Source organism: Aquarana catesbeiana, linkage group LG03, assembly GCF_042186555.1.
Source record: "Aquarana catesbeiana isolate 2022-GZ linkage group LG03, ASM4218655v1, whole genome shotgun sequence".
Classification (NCBI taxonomy): domain Eukaryota; kingdom Metazoa; phylum Chordata; class Amphibia; order Anura; family Ranidae; genus Aquarana; species Aquarana catesbeiana.
In genome coordinates this window covers 603,294,529-603,319,468 of record NC_133326.1, presented here as the reverse complement: position 1 = coordinate 603,319,468, position 24,940 = coordinate 603,294,529, and the positions used below count along the sequence as shown (strand labels likewise).

General features: G+C 45.6%; 1 protein-coding gene across 1 annotated transcript in view; it reads left to right on the top strand.

Moving 5' to 3' along the window:
* Positions 1-24,940, top strand: part of NT5DC4 (5'-nucleotidase domain containing 4) — a 101,242-nt gene that overhangs the window by 16,565 nt on the left and 59,737 nt on the right. Inside the window, exons 4-6 of the mRNA XM_073622119.1 lie at positions 10,260-10,355; positions 19,243-19,334; positions 20,736-20,793. Coding sequence (XP_073478220.1) covers positions 10,260-10,355; positions 19,243-19,334; positions 20,736-20,793 — 246 coding nt within the window. The remainder of the gene's footprint in view (positions 1-10,259; positions 10,356-19,242; positions 19,335-20,735; positions 20,794-24,940) is intronic.

Genomic DNA, 24,940 nt, shown 5'->3' with positions numbered 1-24,940 from the left:
CTCGAGTGCCTGGGGGCATTGCACGGTCACCCCCCTCTGGGATATAGTCCAGCCACGTATTCCAATGTCTATTATATGTTTTCCCACAACTGTTTTCCTTTTCGTGCTGTTTTTTACTTGGTTTTTTGTATTTCTGTGTATAGATCCTCATTATTGCAACAAGCTCATATCATTCCCTGAAGAAGCCAATGTCTTGGCGAAACATGTAGGAACTGAGCTTCTGCTTTGAAGGCCGTCTCCACCTGGCCTACTCCACTGCATTTGTTTTTTGTACAATTTATATGTTAACTGCATCCAAGATTTTATCTACCTACATCTTCTTTGTATGTGCTGAAATTTGTTAAATAAAGTATTTTTGCAATTTTACCTCTAATATCCTACTTCTATATTTTCTTTTGGCACCGCTATAATCCCCCTTTCTTTCCCTCTATTATTCATTAAGTTTTTGGGATGAGGTGCTGTACATGACGTAACCTATCTAGCCATACCATCATTTCAATTTATTATTTAGATTTGGTTTTCTTTTCCACACTATCTCCTCTCCTTGCCCCCTATCATACCACAACGCTTAATACTCATTAGTAGGAATGAGCTTCTTGTTCGAGTCAAACCCATGTTCGACTCGAACATTGGCTGTTCGGTCATTCGCCGAATTCCGAGCGTTATGGGCCGTTCGCGCCAAATTCGTGTGGCGCGTCACGGCCCATAATTCACTGCGGCATCGCAGTGCATTGCTGGCTGATGATTGGCCAAGCATGCACTATGACCCGCATGCTTGGCCAATCACAGCGCCGTCGGTAGAGAGAGCTGTAATTGGCCAAAGCCAGGGTGGCTTTGGCCAATTATGGCTCAGGGGGTTTAGAACATGCCCCACACTATATAAGGCCACCTGCACGGCGGCCCTGTGTAGTGTGTGTTCCGGCGTTGAAAGAGAGATACATAGACAGAGAGACAGTGTCATTTCATTTGAGTTAGATAGATTAGGCAGGACAATCGGTGAGTTAGCTGCACTTACAGTGTATTGTGTATATATATGCATCCCAGGTGTTGCTTATATATATATATATATATATATATATATATATATATATATATATATATACACTGTATTCAGTTTAGCTAGATCCGTTCCTGTTATCTTCTTACTGACAGGCAGGCTTGTCTTGTTACAGCTACCTGAAGAAAATTGTTGGTGTTCTTTTGCTCCTATTAGTACCACAGTCAGGCAGCTAGACTATTTACAGTTAGTGCAGTGCGTCCTGCTCACAGTGTTCAGCTAAAACTACAAGTTAGTGGGGTGCGTCCTGCTCACAGTGTTCATCTAAACCTACAAGTTATTTTTTTGCGAGCTCTGCACAGTGTTCATATAAAACTACAAGTTAGTGCAGTGCGTCCTGCTCACAGTGTTCAGCTAAAACTACAAGTTAGTGTAGTGAGACCTCTGCACAGTGTTCATCTAAAGCTACAAGTTAGTGTAGTGCGTCCTGCTCACAGTGTTCAGCTAAAACTACAAGTTAGTGTAGTGAGACCTCTGCACAGTGTTCATCTAAAGCTACAAGTTAGTGCAGTGCGTCCTGCTCACAGTGTCCAGCTAAAACTACAAGTTAGCGTAGTGAGACCTCTGCACAGTGTTCATCTAAAGCTACAAGTTAGTGCAGTGCGTTCTGCTCACAGTGTTCAGCTAAAACTACATGCTAGTATGGTGCGTCCTCCTCACAGTGTTCAGCTAAACCTACAAGTTATTTTTTTGCGAGCTCTGCACAGTGTTCATCTAAAGCTACAAGTTAGTGTAGTGCGTCCTGCTCACAGTGTTCAGCTAAAACTACAAGTTAGTGTAGTGAGACCTCTGCACAGTGTTCATCTAAAGCTACAAGTTAGTGTAGTGCGTCCTGCTCACAGTGTTCAGCTAAAACTACAGGTTAGTGTGGTGCGTCCTCCTCACAGTGTTCAGCTAAACCTACAAGTTATTTTTTTGCGAGCTCTGCACAGTGTTAAGCCTAAAGCTACCTGTAGAAGGTTGGTGGTGTTTTCCTGATCATATCACTAACTCAGGCAGCTAAAAAAGCTACAAGTTAGTTTTTTGCGAGCTGTGCACAGTGTTCAGCTAAAGCTACCTGTAGAAGGTTGGTGGTGTTCTCATACTACAGGCAGGCAGTTGATTTTGCTAGCTGCAGTATCAGTACATGTATATATATATCTATCCCAGCTTAGTGCAGCTACAGGCCATTAGTATGTCTGGAAGGCCAAGAAGGAGAGGCAGACAGTCACAAGCCAATAAGAGAGGGCAAGCAGGCTCTGTGTCTAGTGCTGGTCGTGGAGACGGTGCATCCTCATCAGCACGTGGCCGTGGGACACGCTTGGCCTTTTTTTCGGCAGCTGGCCGTGTTGAGCCGCAACATGCGGAAGACTTGGTCGAGTGGATGACCAAGCCGTCCTCATCCTCCCCATCCTCTCTCACCCATGCTCAGGGTACTTTGTCTGGCAAAGCAGCGGCCTCTTCCCTCGGCTCAATGTCATCAGTGACTCCTTCCCTAGCCCCACCATGTCCTCCTGAGGAGTCCCTCGAACTGTTTGACCACAGTGTTGGGTACATGCTCCAGGAGGATGCCCAGCGTTTGGAAGGCTCTGATGATGATACTGAGCTCGATGAAGGCAGTAACATGAGCACGGACAGAGGGGATGCCCAAGAAGGACAGCAATCTGGCAGTCATGCTCCCCCTGCTGCAGCATACTGCCAGGTTTGCTCCAGTGATGAGGAGGGAGGGGATGATGAGGTCACTGACTCAACGTGGGTGCCTGATAGGAGAGAGGAGGAGGAGGAGGAGGAGGCGGCACATCACCAACGAGGCAGGATGCCCTCCAGGGGCCAGCCTAAGGGCAGCACATTGACTGCATCACACCCCAAAGCTCCACATGTGCAGGGCGCTACAGTCTCTGCGCGTTATTCAAAAAGTTCTTTGGTGTGGGCCTTTTTTGAGACGAGTGCATCAGATCGCACCGCTGCTATTTGCAACATCTGTCATCATGTCTGAGGCGTATCTCGCGTGGCCAAAACATCTCCCGCTTGGGTACCACATGCTTGACCAGACATATGTTGACCTGCCATGCAGTTCGTTGGCTAGCGTATCTAAAAGACCCACACCAAAGAACAAAGAGGACCTCTCCTTGCTCCTCATCAGCTGAGATCTCCAACCCCACTATACCTTCAGTCCTCTCTGAGACCTGCACTGAGAGGAATGAAGGTGTGCCGAAAGAAGTTTGCTCCCAGCCATCCACATGCCCAGCGGTTGAATGCTAGCTTGGCAAAATTGCTAGCACTTCAACTGCTGCCTTTTCAGTTGGTAGACTCTGCCCCCTTCCGTGAGTTTGTGGAATGTGCGGTTCCTCAGTGGCAGGTACCCAAATGCCACTTTTTCTCACGGGAGGCGATTCCGGCTTTCTACCGGCATGTGGAAGGCAATGTCCATGCCTCGCTGGACAGGGCGGTCAGCGGTAAGGTGCATATTACCGCTGACTCATGGTTCAGCAGGCATGGACAGGGACGTTACCTAAGTTTCACGGCGCATTGGGTGACTCTGCTGGCAGCTGGGAAGGATGCAGGACAAGGTGCAGTAGTGTTGGAGGTTGTTCCGCCACCACGCCTCCAAAATGCCACTACTAATGATTGTGACACACCTCTCTCCTCCACCCCCTCCTCTTCTTCTTCCTCCATAGCCTCTTCCTGTGCTTTTTCCTCGGAACCAGTGGTGCTCCGTAGCCGTTCAAGAGGCTACGCAAGTACGCAGGCCAAAAGATGCCATGTGGTGCTTGAGCAGGTGTGCTTGGTGGACAGGAGCCACACTGGGGCAGAGGTTCTGTCAGCTCTGCATGGGCAGGTTGAGAGGTGGTTGACGCCACGCCAACTTAAGGCAGGAATGGTGGTTTGCGACAATGGCACCAACCTCCTCTCTGCCCTCTGACAGGGACAAATGACCCATGTGCCCTGTTTGGCTCACGTCCTTAACTTGGTGGTGCAGTGGTTCTTGGGCAGGTATCCGAGCTTACAGGATGTCCTGAGGCAGGCCAGGAAAGTCTGTGTGCATTTCCGCCGGTCATATAATGCCAGTGCTCGGCTGGCGGACCTCCAAAAGGAGTTTAACCTGCCCAAGAACCGCCTAATCTGTGACATGCCCACCAGGTGGAACTCAACGTTGGCCATGCTGCAGCGGCTGCACACGCAGCAGAGGGCCATCAATGAGTACCTGTGCGACTATGGCACCAGGACAGGGTCAGGGGAGCTTGTTTTTTTTTCCCCACGCCAGTGGGCCATGATCAGGGATGCATGCACTGTCCTGTCACCATTTGAGGAGGCCACGAGGATGGTGAGCAGTGACAGTGCATGCATCAGTGACACTGTCCCCCTTGTCCACCTGTTGGAGCACACGCTGCATGGAATAATGGACAGGGCACTTTAGGCAGAACAGAGGCAGGAAGAGGAGGACTTCCTTAGCTCTCAAGGCCCCCTTTATCCAGACAGTGTTCCTGCGTGCCTGCCGATCACACAGGAAGAGGACGAGGAGGAGGAGGAAGATTGTGTCAGTAAGGAGTTGGAGCCTGGCACTCAGCATCAGCAGCAGTCTTTAAGGGATCAGTCCCAAGAAACACATGGACTTGTACGTGGCTGGGAGGAGGTGGCTGCGGACCATGTCGTCCTTAGTGACCCAGAGGACTCCGGACCAAATGCCTCAGCAAACCTACGCTGCATGGCCTCCCTGATCCTGCAAAGCCTGCGTAAGGATCCTCGTATTCGTGGTATCAAGGAGAAGGACCAATATTGGCTGGCAACCCTCCTTGATCCACGTTACAAGGGTAAGGTTGCGGACCTTATCTTGCCATCGCAGAGGGAGCAGAGGATGAAACATCTTCGGGAGGCCTTGCAGAAAGGTCTGTGCAACGCGTTCCCAGAGACTCGGAGGTTACAAACTCCTGTTTCTGGACAACGTGTTGCTGAGGCTTCGGTCAGTCAAAGAAGGAGCAGTGGAGAAGGTGGCCATCTGAACGATGCGTTCAGACAATTTTTTGGTCCGCAGCCCCAAGGTATGATCGGTTCCAGCAACCATCGCCAGCGTCTGTTTTACATGGTGCAGGAATACCTAGGGGCAAGATCTGACTTGGACACCTTTCCCACCGAAAATCCTCTGGGTTACTGGGTCTTGAGGATGGATCACTGGCCAGAGCTTGCACAGTATGCAATTGAGCTACTGGCCTGTCCTGCATCCAGCGTTCTTTCGGAACGCACATTCAGTGCGGCTGGAGGCTTTGTAACCGATCACAGGGTGCGTCTGTCCACCGACTCGGTCGATTGACTGACCTTCATAAAAATGAATCAGTCTTGGATCACCACCAGCTACCAAGCACCTGATGCTGATGTAACTGAATAATTTTTTTTGAAATCTCAGATCCCTTCAAAGACTGCCTATGCTGATGCTGAGTGACTATCCCTGAGTAATTATCCTCTTCCTCCTCAATGATCACGCTGATAGCTTGTAAGAACATTTTTGGTTCTGGGCGACACCACCAGTGCCTAGGGCCCAATTTTTCAGCCCCTGTTTAACAGGAGCGTGCAATTACAATTTTTGATGCAATACTTTGCAGTAGAGCTCGTTTCTGCGTTCCAACTAGAGTATCTGTAAGGGGTTGCAGTGTTGTGGCACCAGCACCAGTGCCTAAGGCCCAATTTTTCAGCCCCTGTTTAACAGGGGTGTGTAATTACAATTTTTGATGCAATACTTTGCAGGAGGCTCGTTCCTGCGTTCCAACTAGAGTGCCTGTGAGGACTTACAGAGTTGTGGCACCAGCACCACCACCACCACCAAAGGCCCAATTTTTCTGCCCTTGTTCAACAGGGGCATGTAATTACAATTCTTGATCTAATATTTCACAGCAGGGCCCATTTCTGAACCCACCAAGAGCGAGTGAGGACTTACAGTGTTGTGGCACCACCACCAAAGGCCCAATTTTTCTGCCCTTGTTCAACAGGGGCATGTAATTACAATTCTTGATCTAATATTTCACAGCAGGGCCCATTTCTGAACCCACCAAGAGCGAGTGAGGACTTACAGTGTTGTGGCACCACCACCAAAGGCCCAATTTTTCTGCCCTTGTTCAACAGGGGCATGTAATTACAATTCTTGATCTAATATTTCACAGCAGGGCCCATTTATGCACCCACCAAGAGTGAGTGAGGACTTACAGTGTTGTGGCACCAGCACCACCACCACCACCAAAGGCCCAATTTTTCTGCCCTTGTTCAACAGGGGCATGTAATTACAATTCTTGATCTAATATCTCACAGCAGGGCCCATTTCTGAACCAACCAAGAGCGAGTGAGGACTTACAGTGTTGTGGCACCACCACCAAAGGCCCAATTTTTCTGCCCTTGTTCAACAGGGGCATGTAATTACAATTCTTGATCTAATATTTCACAGCAGGGCCCATTTCTGCACCCACCAAGAGCGAGTGAGGACTTACAGTGTTGTGGCACCAGCACCACCACCACCACCACCACCACCAAAGGCCCAATTTTTCTGCCCTTGTTCAACAGGGGCATGTAATTACAATTCTTGATCTAATATTTCACAGCAGGGCCCATTTCTGCGCCCACCAAGAGCGAGTGAGGACTTACAGTGTTGTGGCACCAGCACCACCACCAGCACCAAAGGCCCAATTTTTGTGCCCCTGGTCAACAGGGGCATGTAATTACAATTCTTGATCTAATATTTCACAGCAGGGCCCTGTGAGGGCTTACAGTGTTGTGGCCACAACAACACCTAAGGCCCAAATTTCTGCTGAGTATATAGGGCAGGCCCCTACTTTCAAACATCTAACTTACAAACAACTCCTACTTGCAAACGGAAGGAGACAACAGGAAGTGAGATGAAATCTACCCCTAGGAAGGGAAATTCTCTCCTGTAAGAGTTAATATGGGAAAAACATTTCTCCTTTCCACTGATGCTTTCCAATCCTTGTTCCACAAAAAAACCCAAATTTTCAAAAAACATTTGTCATTGGGACAAAAAGTGAGGTGAAATCTTCTGAAGAGGAGGACAGACAGCAAAACAAATGTCACAGGGGTGATAACCCTTCCCTATGTTTTCCAAAAAGCTTAAAAAAGATTTTTTGGCTGGAGCTAAACACGTTAAAAATGTACCCGTTCAAAATTACAAACAGATTCTACTTAACAACAAACCTACAGTCCCTGTCTTGTTTGCACCGCCTGTATACTGCTGTTCAGAGTATATAGGGCCTGGTGGCCCCACACCTTTCCTTATTTTAATTTTGGTGCGGGGTTCCCCTTAATATCCATACAAGACCCAAAGGGCCTGGTAATGGACTGGGGGGTACCCATGCCGTTTGTCTCACTGATTTTCATCCATATTGCCAGGACCCGACATTACATTAAACCCGCAAGTAGTTTTAAATGAGATTTTTTCCTTAAAAAATTACATTTTGTGCAGGGACTGTTCTAAACACGGGAAACACGCGCCACTTTACAGGCATACTATAGACACCCCCCAGGCACGATATTTAAAGGAATATTTCACTTTTTTTTTTTTTACTTTAAGCATCATTAAAATCACTGCTCCCGAAAAAACGGCTGTTTTTAAAAGTTTTTTTTGCATTGATACATGTCCCCTGGGGCAGGACCCGGGTCCCCAAACCCTTTTTAGGACAATACCATGCAAATTAGCCTTTAAAATGAGCACTTTTGATTTCGAACATTCGAGTCCCATAGACGTCAAAGGCGGTTCTAACGTTCATGCGAATTTTCGGTCCGTTCGCAAGTTCTGGTGCGAACCGAACCGGGGGGTGTTCAGTTCATCCCTACTCACTATTATTTGGCCATTTGTGGTCCTAATCATCTCTCAGTCAACTTAGTGTAAAGCCCTGTATACATGGGCCGAATATCAGCTGCTTCAGTAGAAACCGGCCATGTGTACAGTTCCTGGTCTGACAGAAGCCGATCTAACGACCGGCTTCTGTCGAACAAGCATGCTGGAAAAATGGCTTCCGATCAGCGCTTGCAGCCAATAGCACAGTGAGCTCCCCACTGGATTAAACAAAAAAAAGCTTACCGTGTGTACCAGCCATAACTTTCAGGTGCCAATATTACTTCCTATCCTCCTACCCAGTTATTATACTGTGTCACGGATGGTCTAACTGATATTTACCTTTCTGCTTTATTAGTTTTCATCAGAGTGTGATGATAATGAGGTCTGAGTACCCCAAAGTTGTGTGGGCAAATACAGGGCAGCTTTGTTGTTTTAAAATTCGCAAGCAAGCAGTGACAGTTTTAAGAAAAGAAGACTGTATTTAACTGTTGGAACAGTGTTTTTTTTTTGGGGGGGCGGCAAACAACCACCCCCCCGGTCAGCCGGTGGCAAGCCCCCCACCAACACACTGCCACACTCCCCCGCTCCTGCTCGGTTGGGTCACCAGCACACACCCCCCCTCTGCTCCTGCTCAGTCATCCAGCCCCGCACTTACCCCATATAGGTTCCGGGCAGGCAGTGCTCCTACGTGCGACGTGTGGCGGGACGGGCATCGCGGCGGCTTCCCTCTCTCCCTCCTACTAAGCATCCAGTAAGATTGCCTGTCCTTTCAGCCAATTGGGTGATGGGTCTCAGACCCTGATATTCATTCCTTATTGTAACACAACTGGGTGGGCTCAGAGCGCACCCATTTTTGAAGCTTATTAGAGTCTCTGGCTCTAATCATGTGCTTCAAAAAAAAACACCCCGCCATTAAAATCCATGCATCCGGTGCCCTGTATGTAGATTAGGGGGCCGGACGCATGGATGGGGGGCGGTGCTCATGCACCCCTAATGGACGGGGCGCCACTGTGTTGGAAGTGTGTTTCATTTCAAATATAGATGATTTATAACCTTTCTGTTCCTACCCCTTATCTCTCTAGATTGTAAGGTGACACATTAAAGTGATTGTAAAGTCTCAGTTTTTTTTCTAATAAAATAACAAACAGGTTATACTTACCTACCTTGTGCAGTGGTTTTGCACAGAGCAGCCTGAATCCTCCTCTTCTCAGGTCCCTGGCTGGAGCTCCTGGCCCCTCCCTCCTGTTGAGTGCATCCAACAGCAAGCAGCTTGCTATGGGGGCACCCGAGCTGAGCTGCAGCTCCATGTATCCACCCCACCCCCTCTCTCTCCTGATTGGCTAACTGGGGTTGATTGACAGCAGCAGGAGCAAATGGCACCACTGCTGTGTCTCAGCCAATCAGGAGGGAGAGTCCTGACAGCTGAGGCACTCGTGGACATCGTTGGATAGAGATGGGGCTCAGGTAAGTATTAGGGGGCTGGGAGGGGGCTCCTGCACACAGAAGGCTTTTTATTTTAATGCATAAAATGCATTAAGATAGAAAACCTTCTGATTTTACAAGCACTTTAAGGGCTGAACAGCCATATAGTCACTAGAACCATTGTGTGTTTTTGTGTTAAATGTATTATTCTCCCTTGTTTTTCTGGCACTGAGCCTCGGTTTACACTTCTGTGACTTAGGATCCGACTTTGAGACCCAAAGTCACAGGACAAATGAAATGCCATGTATCTCCTATGAGAGACGTTCTAATTGACACTACTGAAGTTGCTGCAACTTCAGAAAAAGGTTCTTGCACTACTTTGATCTGGCTTTGACACAGCTTCAATGCCAGAGAGTGTAAAAGTATTGAAGTCAATTAATAAGAATAAGAACAGCTAAGCATCTAACATTTTCAGCATAGCAGCTAGGTCAGCCCCATAATTCTGTCATAACAGATTTACTTTAAAGGACCAATCCATACATAAGTGATGGTGGGCTGAGTCAGTTAATGACTTCTCATATATCTGGAGATCTCTTTCCATAATTCCCTACTCTGTTTCTGAAGAAATTGTCAGGTGGTTTAGTTCTCCAGCATCCACTAAAAAGTGAAATACCGGTAATATCAATAGTATAACTGGCAACCTCATCCATTACAACCTGCTACCTTGCAATACAACTCATGCATCAAAAGAGCAGGACATCCCTTATTTCTTATTACTCTGTTATGGTATACAGAGGAGCAAGATTGGCCACAAAGGAAAAGAAATGTAAATTTCTGCACATATAGTTTTGTGGCACTGATCCATCATAAATGAAAGCTTGTTTCACAATAGTAGCTTTTCTAATTGATATATGTTCCTCTGCTTTATGCCATCATGAATGGTAATGATATTCTTTTCTCTGGCAGGGGCCTAGTGTTTGACAGCCTTTATGGAAACCTATTGAAAGTGGATTCTAATGGGAATGTACTTGTCTGTGTCCATGGCTTCCGTTTCTTGAAAGGGTAAGTGAATAGACATCTATACAAATCACACCTATTGAGTGGAGTGACGGGAGCCAGTGCAAGCTGAGCCTGGAAATCTGGGCCTGGAGAGAGTAGGATATCACTAGGGTGCTGTCATGATGCTAAATACTGCCCTGCAGATCCCTGCGGGTTTAATATTGCTATTTATAAATCCATTGTCCAGTGGCCAGGATTCCTTTCAGTCTCCTCTTTGTCCTCTGACAGTTTCCTCCATTGACCTGTGTCATGATGTGTACAACCCTCTCACCCTACTGACACTCTTCATACAAACAATAATCATTAAAGTGATTGTAAGGGTTTTTTTATTTTTTTTTCTTAAATAACAAACATATCATACTTACCTCCGCTGTGCAGCTCGTTTTGCACAGAGTGGCCCCGATCATCCTCTTCTGGGGTCCCCCGGCGGCTCTCGCAGCTCCTCCCCACATCATATAGCCCCCTAGGAGAAGCGCTCTCCAGAGGGGGTTACCTTGCGGGCGCGCTCCTGAGTCCAGCGTATGTATGACTCGGCCCCGCCCCCTGGCACCCACGTCATTGGATTTGATTGACAGCAGCAGGAGCCAATGGCTGCACTGCTATCAATCTATCCAATCAAGAGCCGAGAACCCGGTCAGAAAGACAAGGCATCCCCGCCGGGTCAAGTTCCAGGGCTCAGGTAAGTAAAACGGGGGGGGGCTGGTCACTGCCAGGTGTTTTTTCACCTTAATGCATAGGATGGATAATGCATAGTACCTATCTGCAGCTCATCAAGTTACACAAGTACCTGTCTCCAGCCCATCAGAGTACCCGAGTACCTATCTGCAGCCCATGCCTCAAAGAATATACATTGGGGTGTTTGCTTGCCAAAATGAGGTCATTTTGTGGGTAATTCCACTGTCCTGGTGCTCAATTTTTTTGTAACCTTGGCCAGATCTGTGCCTTGCCACAATTCTGTCTCTGAGCTCTTCAGGCAGTTCCTTTGACCTCATGATTCTCATTTGCTCTGACATGCACTGTGAGCTGTAAGGTCTTATATAGACAGGTGTGTGGCTTTCCTAATCAAGTCCAATTAGTAAAATCAAACACAGCTGGACTCAAATGAAGGTGTAGAACCATCTCAAGGATGATCAGAAGAAATGGACAGCACCTGAGTTAAATATATGAGTGTCACAGCAAAGGGTCTGAATACTTAGGACCATGTGATATTTCAGTTTTTCTTTTTTAATAAATCTGCAAAAATGTCAACAATTCTGTGTTTTTCTGTCAATATGGGGCGCTGTGTGTACATTAATGAGGAAAAAAAGTGAACTAAAATGATTTTAGCAAATGGCTGCAATAGTGCAAAGAGTGAAAAATTTAAGGGGGTCTGAATACTTTCCGTCCCCACTGTATGCTCCTAGAACGCCTGAAGGTACTACTTCAATGTTGCTGTGTAAAAGTCTCACACATGTGGTATTGCCATACTCAGGATGAGTAGCAGAATGTGTTTTGGGGTGTCATTTTTGCTATATACATGCTATGTGTTAGGAATATCTTATAAATTGACAACTTTGTGTAAAAAAAATGCGTTTTCATTTTTTTCCCCCTAATTTTCCAAAAACTTCTGGAAAAAAATGAAAGTGAGATGAAATCTACACCTAGGAAGGGAAATTCTCAACTGTAAGAGTTCATATGGGAAAAGTGAGATGAAATCTACACCTAGGAAGGGAAATTCTCAACTGTAAGAGTTCATATGGGAAAAATGTGTCTCCTCTTCACTGATGCTTTATCACCAATCCTTTGTTTCACTAAAAACCCCAAATTTTCAAAAAACATTTGTTATTGGGACAGAAAGTGAGGTGAAATTTTGTGAAGAGGAGCACAGACAGCAAAACAAATGTTACAGGGGTGATAACCCTTCCCTATGTTTTCCAAAAAGCTTAAAAATAGATTTTTTGGCTGGAGCTACACTTTAAAAATGTACCCGTTCAAAATTACAAACAGATTCTACTTAACAAACAACCTACAGTCCCTGTCTTGTTTGCACCGCCTGTATACTGCTGTTCAGAGTATAAAGGGCCTGGGGGCCCCACGTCTTTCCTTTTTTTAATTTGGGTGCGGGGTTCCCCTTAATATCCATACAAAACCAAAGGGCCTGGTAATGGACTGGGAGGTGGGGGGTACCCATGCCGTTTGTCTCACTGATTTTCATCCATATTGCCGGGACCCGACATTACATTAAAGCTGCAAGCAGTTTTAAATGACTTTTATTTCTTTAAAAATGTCATTTTGTGCAGGGACTGTTCTAAGAACAGGAAACATGTACCCCTGGGGCAGGACCCGGGTCCCCAAACCCTTTTTAGGACAATAACTTGCATATTAGCCTTTGAAATTAGCACTTTTGATTTCGAACGTTCGAGTCCCATAGACTTTAATGGGGTTCTAAAGTTTGCGCAAACTTTCGGTCCGTTCGCAGGTTCCGGTGCGAACCGAACCGGGGGGTGTTCGGCTCATCCCTAATCACAAGTGTGGATTCAATGGATTCAATGGATTTGATTTTGAAAAGTGGTTCTGGGGCACCAAGGAGGCAGAATACCACATAGTGTGTATGTGGTAACACACCAAAATGCATGGGAGCAGTGAGAAGGTGCCCTTACACAGTAATTCATTTTCACAGCGAAGGCCATTAATCACTATAGCTGGTAGGGCAATTGTGTACTTAGATGTCAGCATTTGGTGGCCTGTGAAGTGTGCTTTAAAATAGCGGCCACAACAAAAAATAGGATTTTTATAACAGCTTACCTGTAAAATCCTTTTCTTGGAGTACATCACAGGACACAGAGCACCAAAGTAATAACTATATGGGATGTCCCAAAGCAATGCCACCTGAGGGGAGGGAGACACAAAGCAAATAGCTGCCACTATATGGGTTATAGGCCACCTTTAGGTGAATGGACACTGGTATAACCAAAAAGGAAACAGGAAGTGCCCCTCCCTATATAACCCCTCCCATACCGGGAGTATCTCAGTTTTTGTAGCAAAGCAATATATACACATATCCCAATAAGAGGGGAGGGACCTCTGTGTTCCGTGATGTACTCCAAGAAAAGCATTTTACAGGTAAGCTGTTATAAAAATCCTATTTTCTTTATCGTACATCATGGGACACAGAACACCATAGTAATAACTATATGGGATGTCCCAAAGCAATGCCACCTGAGGGGAGGGAGACACAAAGCAAATAGCCGCCACCAGGGGTGAGGACCTAAACTGCTGCCTGCAGCACACTGCACCCAAAGGCGGTGTCCTCCTGCCATCTTACATCCATTTGATAGAATCTCGTTTATGTATGTACTGATGACCAAGTAGCAGCCTTGCAAACCTGAGCCACAGAGGCTTGGTGATGCACTGCCCATGAAGCACTGACTGCCCTGGTAGAGTGCGCTTTAATCTTAAAGGGAGGAACCCTTCTTTTCAGGCCATAAGCCTGACTAATCACCTGACGAATCCACTTAGCAACAGTAGATTTTGATGCTGCCTGACCCTTTCTAGGGCCTTCCGTCAACACAAACAAAACATCAGTTTTCCATATCTGAGCAGTCGCTTTCAGATAGGCTTTAATTTCTCTCTCTACAGCGAGAGAATTTAATAATTTTTCTCCTGCAGAACAAGGTTCTGGGTAAAAGGAAGGTAAGGAAAAATCTTGATTCAGATAAAACCAGACAATTACCTTTGGCAAAAAGGTTGGGTGCGGACGCAGCACGACCTTATCCTTGTGAATGATTAAGTATGGCTCATTACAGGAGAAAGCAGCCAATTCTGATACTCTTCTTGCAGAGGTTATCGCAACTAGGAATACCAATTTCCTTGTCAAAAGGATCAAAGAAATATTCTGTATAGGTTCAAAGGGTTGTCTTTGTAACACCGACAAAACCAGATTCAAATCCCATAGGCACAAGGGTATTCTAACTGGCGGAGTTATCAGAGTTACCCCTTGTATGAATGCCCGGACTAAAGAGTGCGAAGCAAGCGGCCGTTGGAAAAACACTGCCAAGGCCAAAATCTGACCCTTGATTGTACTCAAGGCCAGCTTTATTTCTACTCCTAATTGTAGAAAGGCCAGAATTCTTCCTATGACATACTTACGAGGATGCCAACCCTTGGTTTCACACAAAGTGACGTAGGCCTTCCAGACCCTGTAATAAATGGTCCTGGAGGCCGGCTTTCTGGCATTAATCAGGGTGGTTACTACCAAACCTGAAAGCTCCCGATTTTTTAGAATGTGGGCTTCAATAGCCACACCGTTAAATTTAGCGTTTGTAAGGCAGGATGGAATACCGGTCCCTGCGACAGCAGGTCTGGACGAGTTGGAAGAGTCAAAGTCTCCCCTACTACCATTCTCACAATCCCTGCATACCAGGGTCTTCTGGGCCATGCCTGGGCCACTAGGATTACCGGCTTCCCTTCTTCCCTGATCCTGTGAAGCAGCCCTGGTAGCAGCTGAACTGGAGGGAATGCATAAATCAGTGAAAACTGATTCCACGGGATCACTAACGCATCTACTCCGAGTGCAAGTGGATCCCTTGTTCTCGCCACAAAGTTGTCCAACTTCTTGTTGAACCTGGACGCCAATAGATCTACGTCCGGCGCACCCCATCTTTAGCATATGGCCAAAAATACATCGGGATGTAGAGACCATTCTCCCGGCAACAACCGTTGATGGCTCAGAAAATCTGCCTGCCAATTTTCCAGTCCTGGAATGTAAACCCGCAGATAAGCAAGGAACATGTTTCTCTGCCCAAGACAAAATATGGTCCACCTCCCTTTGTCAGTGTGGCTTCTGGCCTCCTTGGTGATAGATATAGGCCACTGCTGTGGCATTGTCGGATTGTATCCTGACAGGAGCATTCCGCAACCTGGACATCCAGGCTATTAGAGCCACACGTACTACCCGAATCTCTAGGATATTGATGGGCAAGGTCTTCTCGGACTCTGACCACTTCCCTTGAACCGTGGTCTCTTCTAGAACTGCTCCCCAGCCCCATAGGCTGGCATCCATAGTTACTACTTTCCAGGAAACTGGAATGAAGGATTTCCCCTTCTGTAAATTCCTGGTTATCAACTACCAGTTGAGACTCTGGCGTACTTTTGGAGCCAGATTAATTGGATAATCCAAGGCTTGGATCTGTTTGTTCCAAGCAGACAGAATACTGTATTGTGACAGTCTTGAATGGAACCGAGCATAGGGAACTGCTTCGAAAGAAGCTACCATCTTTCCTAGTAATCTCATGCAAAGGCGAATGGAAGGACCCTTCTTTGCCTTGGCCGTCTGGACCAGCTCTTTTAGAGCGTTGACCTTTGCCTGATGCAAGTACACCCTTTCCTGGGTTGTGTCTATGAGTAGGCCCAAATACTGCAGCCTTCTTACTGGCTGTAAGGATGATTCCTCTAGATTGAGAATCCAGCCCAGGTGTCCCAGATAACTGACTGTTCTAGACACCCCTTGATTTACCCTGCTACTGACTGATCTACCAGTAGTAGGTCCTCTAGGTATGCTATTACTGCTATACCCTGGCCCTTTAGTCTTGTTAGTACTGGGTACACTTTTGTAAACAGTTGGGGAGCAGTGGCTAACCCGAAAGGCAAGGCCACGAACCGAAGATGGCGCTGCTCTACCGCAAACCTCAGAAACTTCTGGTGAGCGGGAAATATCGGCACATGTAGATACGCATCCTTGATATCTATGAATGCTAAAACCTCTCCTCACCGTAGGGTGGAAACAACTAACCGAATCGACACAATTCGAAAGGAGTGGATGTTTAGGAAGTGATTCAAATTCCTGAGATCTAGAATGGGTCTGACATCTCCATTTGGTTTTGGTACCATAAAGAGATTTTAATAAAACCCCATGTCCCTCTCTTCTGAGGGAACCTCTATTATCACTGCCTGATACAGTAATCGGTCCAGTGCCAGAAATAAGGACTTTTTCTTTACTGGGTTCTTGGGATTGTTTGAGCTTAGAAAACGCAATGGTGGAAACTCTTAGAACTGTAGTTTGTAGCCTAGGGCTACTACAGAGAGGACCCAATTGTCTTGGATTTCCTCTTGCCAAGTTTCTGAAAACCAACGCACTCTTCCCCCCACTCGATCAAGCGGGGCGGCCCTTCACAAAGAAGCCTTGGGACTCTGTTTTGTGAACTTCTGACTCCAGGGCTTTTTGTAGCCCTGTGTCTGGTTATGAGGCTTATCCTTTGCCCCTGACGGTGTAAGCCCTTGAGACTGCCTGGAGGCTGTTGCCCCAGACATCTAAGGAGAAGGTTACAACCTTTCTCCATGAAACGGAAACCCAGCCAAGAGCTTCTTGCATGGTAACTTGGCTGATCGGCTGTTTAGCCACAGAATCCTGCGCATATGTATCAACGAGACGCCTGATGATAAAATCCTTGATAGCGTCCACTGCAAAGTATATGGCCCTAGATAGCTCAGCTAAACCTTGGGCCTCTTCAGTTTGAGCAGGAACTTTATTTATTTATTTTTTTTTAAACCTGCTTGAATTCATCCCGAAGGGATTGACAGATGCCTATTGCTGCCACTGCAGGTTGTACTACTGCACCGGCTACAGCAAATGAGGCCTTAAAGAGAGATTCCAACTTCTTATCAGCTGGATCACTAAACACTTGTACATTGTCCACTTGAACAAGTTAAACTCCTGTTCACAGAGGAGATAGCCGCATCTACTGCTGGCAAATAAAATACCATCTCTTTGAGAAATTTTTCTCCATAGGATAAAGAATTGAAAATCTTTTAAAAGGAGAAAACTGCTTATCTGGGTGATCCCAATCAGCATTAATCAGTTGCTCCAGTAACGGGTGCATAGGGAAAGCATGAGAACCCTGTGGGGATTTTAGCAAACCCAAGGAGGGGAAGGAAACATCCTCCACCTCTGCAGGAGGCAACTTATATTCAGAATGAACCAAGTCTGTAAGGGATTGGATTAGCAATTTCTGCGAATTTGAAGAAAAGGTTCTTCAGACGCTGAATCCTTCGAAGAGGAGTCACCTGAACCTCCTTCTCTCAAAGATACCCCAATATCATCTGTCCATTGTTGCACCAAAACTGGAAGGTCAAGGGCAGGAGAAGGGGGTCTGCTGCATTTTCTCACCTCCTGGGAGGAAGACACTAACATCTCGGCTATTTTCCTTTCCAAACCAGCCATAGCCAAAGCCAAATCGTCCTTAGTGACGTATGCAGAGGCTGGGACGTTGGAGGTAGCCACCATGCCTGTGAGACAAAATGGCTCAGATTTGCCAGATGCTCTAGGTCTTTCAGGGGAGGATGGAACTGCGAGTGTGCGACTAGGAGTCTCGGGCTCTGACCGCAGCGACTTTGCACCTGATGAATTACCCCTCCTGGGGAAAGACATAGTCCTAAGCACAAAAAAGCAGAGGTTCTAAACAAAGTGCATCTACTGTCGAGCTTTAGTCTAGCAATTACATAACATGCTGCTATAAATGCTCAGTCTCAATGCTGAGTAAAACGTGCCCCTTAAAAATGCCTTTATCCACACACCCATACAGCTTACATACCACTTGTATGCTCTGTGTCCCTCTGTCAGCCAACCAGACACTTCCAGAATGTAAAGCTTTTAAGCAGTGAGCCTTGTGCTCCACGTGCATGCCGACTGCGTTTAAGCCACGCCCCCTTAGGCTCTGCCCCACATGCAAGGCATTGCATACTCACACCAGAAAGATCAAGTGAATCATATATATATATATATATATATATATATATATATATATATATATATATATATACAAACATTCCCTGTCTTTCTGACTTACCTGATCCCCGCCGCAGGACTGCTGGAAATATCACAGACAGATCCAGCCTTCACCCACCATGGTGGGCCGTGTCATGCCGGACCTTCAAGGACGGGGTCCCCTTTCACGGGTCCACTCCCTTGGACCTGTACAGCACCACTGCCGGAAAACTCTTTGGCTGTATTAACATGACCAAGGTGCCGGATCCCAGGGTCCAGCTCTCAAAAGAGAAGCTTTACAGGCAAAAACCTAGTTTCTTCTTCCACGAGACCCGGGTACCATCGTTTGGCTTTCAAGCATTTTAGATGGATCTGTTTGTACAGCTCCTTGATCCCGTCAGGGATTACTTAGCGGAGCTCTCTTAGCACTTCATCAACCATGACCAACACCTTAGACACTGGCGAAAAAACTGAGATACTCCCGGTTTGGGAGGGGTTATATAGAGAGGGGCACTTACTGTTTCCTTTTTGGTTATACCAGTGTCCATTCACCTAAAGGTGGCCTATAATCCATATAGTTATTACTATGGTGCTCTGTGTCCCGTGATGTACGATAAAGAAAAACAAATAATGGAAGGATGAAAAGACACAGACTCACTATTTGAACCTTTGTAAGATAAAAGAACCTGGGTGAAATATCTAGTTTGGGTGAAGTTGACCGTAAACACTGGGGATCTTTATTAAATAAACGTGTATGTCAAGACAAGTAACAAAGAGATCATCTTCCCCTTGTTGCTTAGAGAAGGAGGGAGTCTTGAGTTTGCTACATGGGGTTTTGGCAGGACTGGAAGATTTTCCTGACACCTATGGATAACATCAAACTTCATCAGACAGCCCGGCCAAACAAAGTAGTAAAGTAATTACTACTAGCCAGGTTGGGTCACTATGACTGATTGATTATTGTAACCTCAAGACAAGAATGGCGGTCTACTGTGCACATTGGAAAGCACACCTGTATGATACAAAATAGCGTGTTGTGTGTTTAGATAATTTGCTAGCATTTGTCAGTCATCTGATGTAACTGGCAAAAAAGTTTGTTAATCAGTCAAGTCCGATTGTCACCTTCTCTTTTCTATCCTTGTCTTTCAGGGCCGAGGTTTGGAGTAAATACCCCAACAAATTCATCCAAAGAGATGACACCAAGAGGTTCCATGTTCTAAATACTCTATTTAATCTGTCAGGTAAGGAATGTGTTCATCAACTTCCCCCAAAGCTTTCACATGTTACAGAGATCTGCAGCATAGCTGAGAAGGCAAGCTTAAGAGTGAAGGCAGAATTAAAAGAGAAGTATGGGTTTGGGCTCTTTTGCAGATTAATACTTACCTAGGTGGATGCAGCCACGGTCCGATGCTGCATCTTTCCCCTGGCGCCTCTGCACTGAGAACTGAGCGTTCGAACACTGCCGATCGCTTGGTTCTGACAGCTCCACGAGTAGAGAGCTTCTGTCAGAGCTCTCTGCTCTGCCCCCTCCTCGCACACAGGAGTGCTGAGCTGTGGAGGGGGTGGAGCGGCTGAGAGCCTGAGCTGGGTGTCGGTCCAGGGACCTGGCGGATCACGACTTCTATTGTCGTGATGATGTGGACCTATGACAGACTTCTGTGATGTCAACAGAGAGTGGACTTCAGCCGGCTCTCAGCTGAAAACAGGTCACAGAAGTGCAAAATTAACTGCACTCCTGTGATCCATAGGAGAAGTACAGCCAAACAAGCTTTGGCTACACTTCTACTTTAAGCCACCCATAGATGATTTTATTTTCTTTCCTTCGGTTTATCAGGCAGAAGGAAGAAAATCACTCCATTCGTGTTGATGGGGGAATGCCTCCCGCAGCGCTATTGTGTTCTGCCAGGGGGGCATGAGGATCCTTCCTGGCTGGCAGAGCACAATGATTATTGCTAGTGGGTATAGCTGCCGGTAGTAATCACATGTAGAATTTCGAACTATGTATGGCCAGCTTTAGGAAATGGTAGTACTGGTCAGGATTAGGACAGAGATGGGCAAAAAACTGCATAAAATCAGTACGAATCACAATAAAATTCCCAGCTAAGTGATAATCAGAAGCAGTGTAAATGCTGTGAATTCTTTGTTGCCATTTCTTCAGACTATAGGGAACAGTCAGCACTGGGATGTGCCAAGATTTTCCAACATATCTGAAAATCTTGGCATGCCATGAAAAACACCTTTTTACTTGTTTTGTTATCTTCTACCCTGCCCTTTTATCACAATAGGTGTTTGATGTGATGTAAATCTATCAGCGTTTATCATTGTTTGTCACAGATAAGGACTACTGGCCTTGAAAGTAGCACATTGACTCTTAGGGCCTGAACAATACATGATCTCTTTACCTATGATAAGACCTGTGTTTGAGGAGGTTACTCAATTGTAATCCTAGCACTGGAACCATCTGTCTTGGTCCTTCACTGGATTGTCATGTAGGACAATTAAGGTGCACGGCTTGAACCACAATGAGTGATGAAAAAGCACTCAAGGCTAACAATAGTAGTAGTTATAGTATATTCAGGCAGGTGTAGTTATACAACTTCATAGAAGCTAATGATGAGAGATGTTTGCTTTTGTCTCCACAGAGACCTATCTGTATGCTTGTCTGGTGGACTACTTCACTGACTGCCCCCGATACGTAAAGTACATGTTCCTACCTGTAGAAAAGTTTTTTTGGTTTCTTGTTCATTACATTAGATTAGGATCTCAGTGTTCTAATGGAAAGCACCACTATGCCTTGGGTTGTGCAAGTTTTCCTGTTTACAAATTTCTAAAGTGGGCCTTCACTCATATCCTCTAAGTAAAAATTAAAGGCACTTTTAAAAACATTTTGAAACAACACTCTAATGCTGTGTACACACGAGCGGACTTTTCGACTGGACTGGTCCGACGGAACGAATCCGTCGGACAATCCGACCATGTGTGGGCTTCATCTGACCTTCAGCGGACTTTTTCTGTCGAAAATCAGACGGACTTTAGATTTAGAACATGTTTCAAATCTTTACGAATACGAACTCGAGTCCGATCAAAAAATCCGTTCATCTGTATGCTAGTTAGACAGACAAAAAAGGATGCAAGGGCAGCTACTGGCTATGAACTTCCTTATTCTAGTCCGGTCGTACGTCATCACGTTCAAACGACCGGACTTTCGAACGGACTTTAGGACTTTCGAACGGACTTTAGTCCGTTCATGTGTGGGCAAGTCCGGTCATTCGTAAGTCCGTCGAAAGTCCGTCGGAAAGACCGTCGGACGTTTGATGCTGAAAAGTCCGCCTGTGTGTACACGGCATTATTCTTACCCTTTGCAGCAGGCTTTTGTTTAATGAATTTCATTTTCCTTTTGTATTCCCTGCCCTCCTCTCCTGGTGGCCATTGTTAGTAAGGACTGAGGATTCTCTCTCCCTTTCACTTTTCAGACTGGTTTCTGCCCCTGACACCTGTGCACTCACCACTCTACCCAGTCTCTCTATACATAATCAGAAGGGAGAAAAAGGTATTTTCCCCAAAATCTCACGAGATTTCAGTGTCCTGATGAGATCTTTCTGTTTCAATAGTTTTTATTGTTTTTTTTTTTTTTAAAACAAGATAAAGAAAAGGGAGATCTTATAATGGAGCAGCAAACAATCCTTGTCTTTTCCAAACATTTAACGGGGAAACATACAAATACAAGGCTACGTAGAAACTAGTTGGGACCACAGCACCTTGAAAAATCACTGCCGTGGGGACCTCTAATATATTTTAACTGGAGTTTATAGATTACGTCAACATATAACATAATACTACTAGAGCGTTTCAGTAATATAAATGCAGGAGGTTCACCAGACGAGATCTTTCTAAAGGCACTGGTGACATAGCCTTCCCAGGAGGCATCTGTGAGGTCAGAGCCTTAGTGGGATCCTGTTATATATACAGTGTGTATAGAAAATAATCTCCCCCTTTAACCACTTAAAGCGGAGTTCCACCCAAAAATGGAACTTCCGCTTTAAGGGAAGTTGACCCCCTGACATTCCACATTTGGCATGTCATTTTTTTGTCTTTTTAGAGGGTTCCAGCTCCCACTTCCTCCTGGCGCACCCGTGGCGCCGGAAGGAAGATCACCTCTCCCCCCTCGCTCTCGGCAATCATCTGGGACACGTCACAGGTCCCAGATGATTGCCCGGCCAGTCACAGCGTGCAACGCGGCTCGCGCGCGTGCCTGGCTGTGAAGCCACAGCCAGGCGCCCAGTGACAATGCTGGCGCCACAGAGAGGAGGAGGAGACAAGCAGGGCTTCGTTCCCCCGCATCGCTGGACCCTGGGACAGGTAAATGTCCGATTATTAAAAGTCAGCAGCTGCAGTATTTGTAGCTGCTGACTTTTAATTATTTATTTTTTTAAATGGAACTCCGCTTTAAGGACCGAGCCTCTTTCTGAGATTTGGTGTTTACAAGTTAAAAACAGTTTTTTTGCTAGAAAATTACTTAGAACCCCTCAAACATTATTTTTTTTCTAACACCCTAGAGAATAAAATGGCGGTCGTTTCAATACTTTCTGTCACACCGTATTTGCACAGCAGTCTTACAAGCGCACTTTTTTGGGAAAAAATACACTTTTTTAAATTAAAAAATAAGACAACAGTAAAGTTAGCCCAATTTTTGTTATATTGTGAAAGATAATGTTACGCAGAGTAAATTGATACCCAACATGTCACGCTTCAAAATTGCGCCCACTCGTGGAATGGCGACAAACTTTTACCCCTAAAAATCTCCATAGGTGATGTTTAAAAGACAGGTTGCATATTTTGACTTACAAAGGAGGTCTAGGGCTAGAAGTATTGCTCTCGCTCTAACAATCACGGCAATACCTCACATGTGTGGTTTGAACACCGTTATCATATGCGGGCGCTGCTCACGTATGTGTTCGCTTCTGCACGCAAGCTCGGCAGGACTGGGCACGGTTAACCGGTTCCCAACCGGCGCACAACGTTGTATGTCGGCAGAATGGCACGGCTGGGCAAATGGGTGTACCCGGATGTCCCTTTAAATTTGCCGCCACGCCATTGCGTGCACGCCGGCCGGGAGCTCCGTGAGTCGGAAGGGAGGTAGAAGAAGGGGGTAAATTCTTCTGGGGCTGAAGTGGTTAAAAAATGTATTATTTTTTTCTTACTTATTTTACCTTTTATTTTTTATTTTTACAAAAATTGGGTCACTTTCATTCCTATTACAAGGAATGTAAACATCCCTTGTAATAGAAGAAAAAGCATAACAGGACCTCTTAAATATGAGATCTGGAGTCAAAAAGACCTCAGATCTCATATTTACACTAAAATGCAATAAAAAAATAAAAATTAAATGTCATTTGAAAAAAAAATGTCTCTTTAAGAGCTATGGGCAGAAGTAACGTTTTGACGTCGCTTCCACCCTGCCGTGGTATGGAGACGGGTGGGGGCCATCTTCCCCTCACTCATCTCCATACCACAGATGTGACAGGACCTGATTGCCTCCATCGCTACCAACCGCTCCAGTAAGCCGCGGAGGGCACCGGAGTGCGGCGGTAGGGGGGCCTCTCCCGCCACCGATAAAAGTGATCTCGCAGAAAATCCACCACAGAGACCACTTTTATCTGAAAGCGGACCGCCTACTGAAGAAGAGGATACTGGGGTTATGGCAGCTAGCTGCTGCCATAACAACAATATCCCTCTTTAAAGTAACGATGTATAACGACGGAGGCTGGTCCATAAGTGGTTAAAATGTAATGCCATTTTGTTGCTTTGCAGCCTGAAATGAAGACAGACATAGTTTTTGTTTTATCCAGCTATATTTACTAGTGCAACTTATAACATCCAAGTGAAAGATATAACACCACTATATCAGAATTTTTTTTTTTAAATTTCAAAAAACAGAATCACAGAGTTGGAAAAAAGATCACCCCCCTCATGTCAGTATTTTGTTGAACCACCTTTTGCTTTAATTACAGCCTTTAGTCTGTTGGGATATGTCTCTACTAACTTTGCCCATACAGACTGAAGTCTTCAAGTCATTCCACAGATTTTCAATGTGGTTTAAGTTTGGGCTCTGACTAAGCCATGCAAGGACATTCACCTTTTCTCCTTCAACCTCTGTGTGGTCATTTTTGCTGTTGTCTTTGGGTCATTGTCATGTTGGGAGGTAAACCTTCTTCCCATTGACAACTTTCTGACAGAGGGCAGCAAATTTTCCTTAAGAATTTGATGGTATTTTGCCCCATCCATTTTTCTTTTTATTCTGACAAGTGCTCCAGTCCCTGCTGCAGAGAAACACCCCCATAACAGGATATTACCACCTCCATGCTTTACTGTAATAATGGTATTATTTTGGATGGTGAGCTGTATTGGATTTTCGTCAGACTTATCGTTTGGTGTTTAGGCCAAATTATACATTTTTCCATGTGGCCTCAGAATCTTCAAGGTATGTTTAAGGTGGCCAGATGAGACTAAAATTTAATTATTACCTTCCGACATGACAATGACCCAAAGCACACAGCAAAAAATAGAATTTTTATAATAGCTTACCTGTAAAATACTTTTCTTTTGAAGTACATCACGGGACACAGAACCATAGTAATTACTATATGGGTTATAGTCCACCTTCAGGTACTGGACACTGGCACACCCTAAACAGGAAGTTGCCTCCCTATATAACCCCTCCCATACCGGGAGCATCTCAGTTTTGTATCAAAGCAATACACGTGTATACTAGAAAGAGGGGCGGGACCTCTGTGTCCCGTGGTGTTCTTCAAAAGAAAAGGATTTTACAGGTAAGCTGTTATAAAAT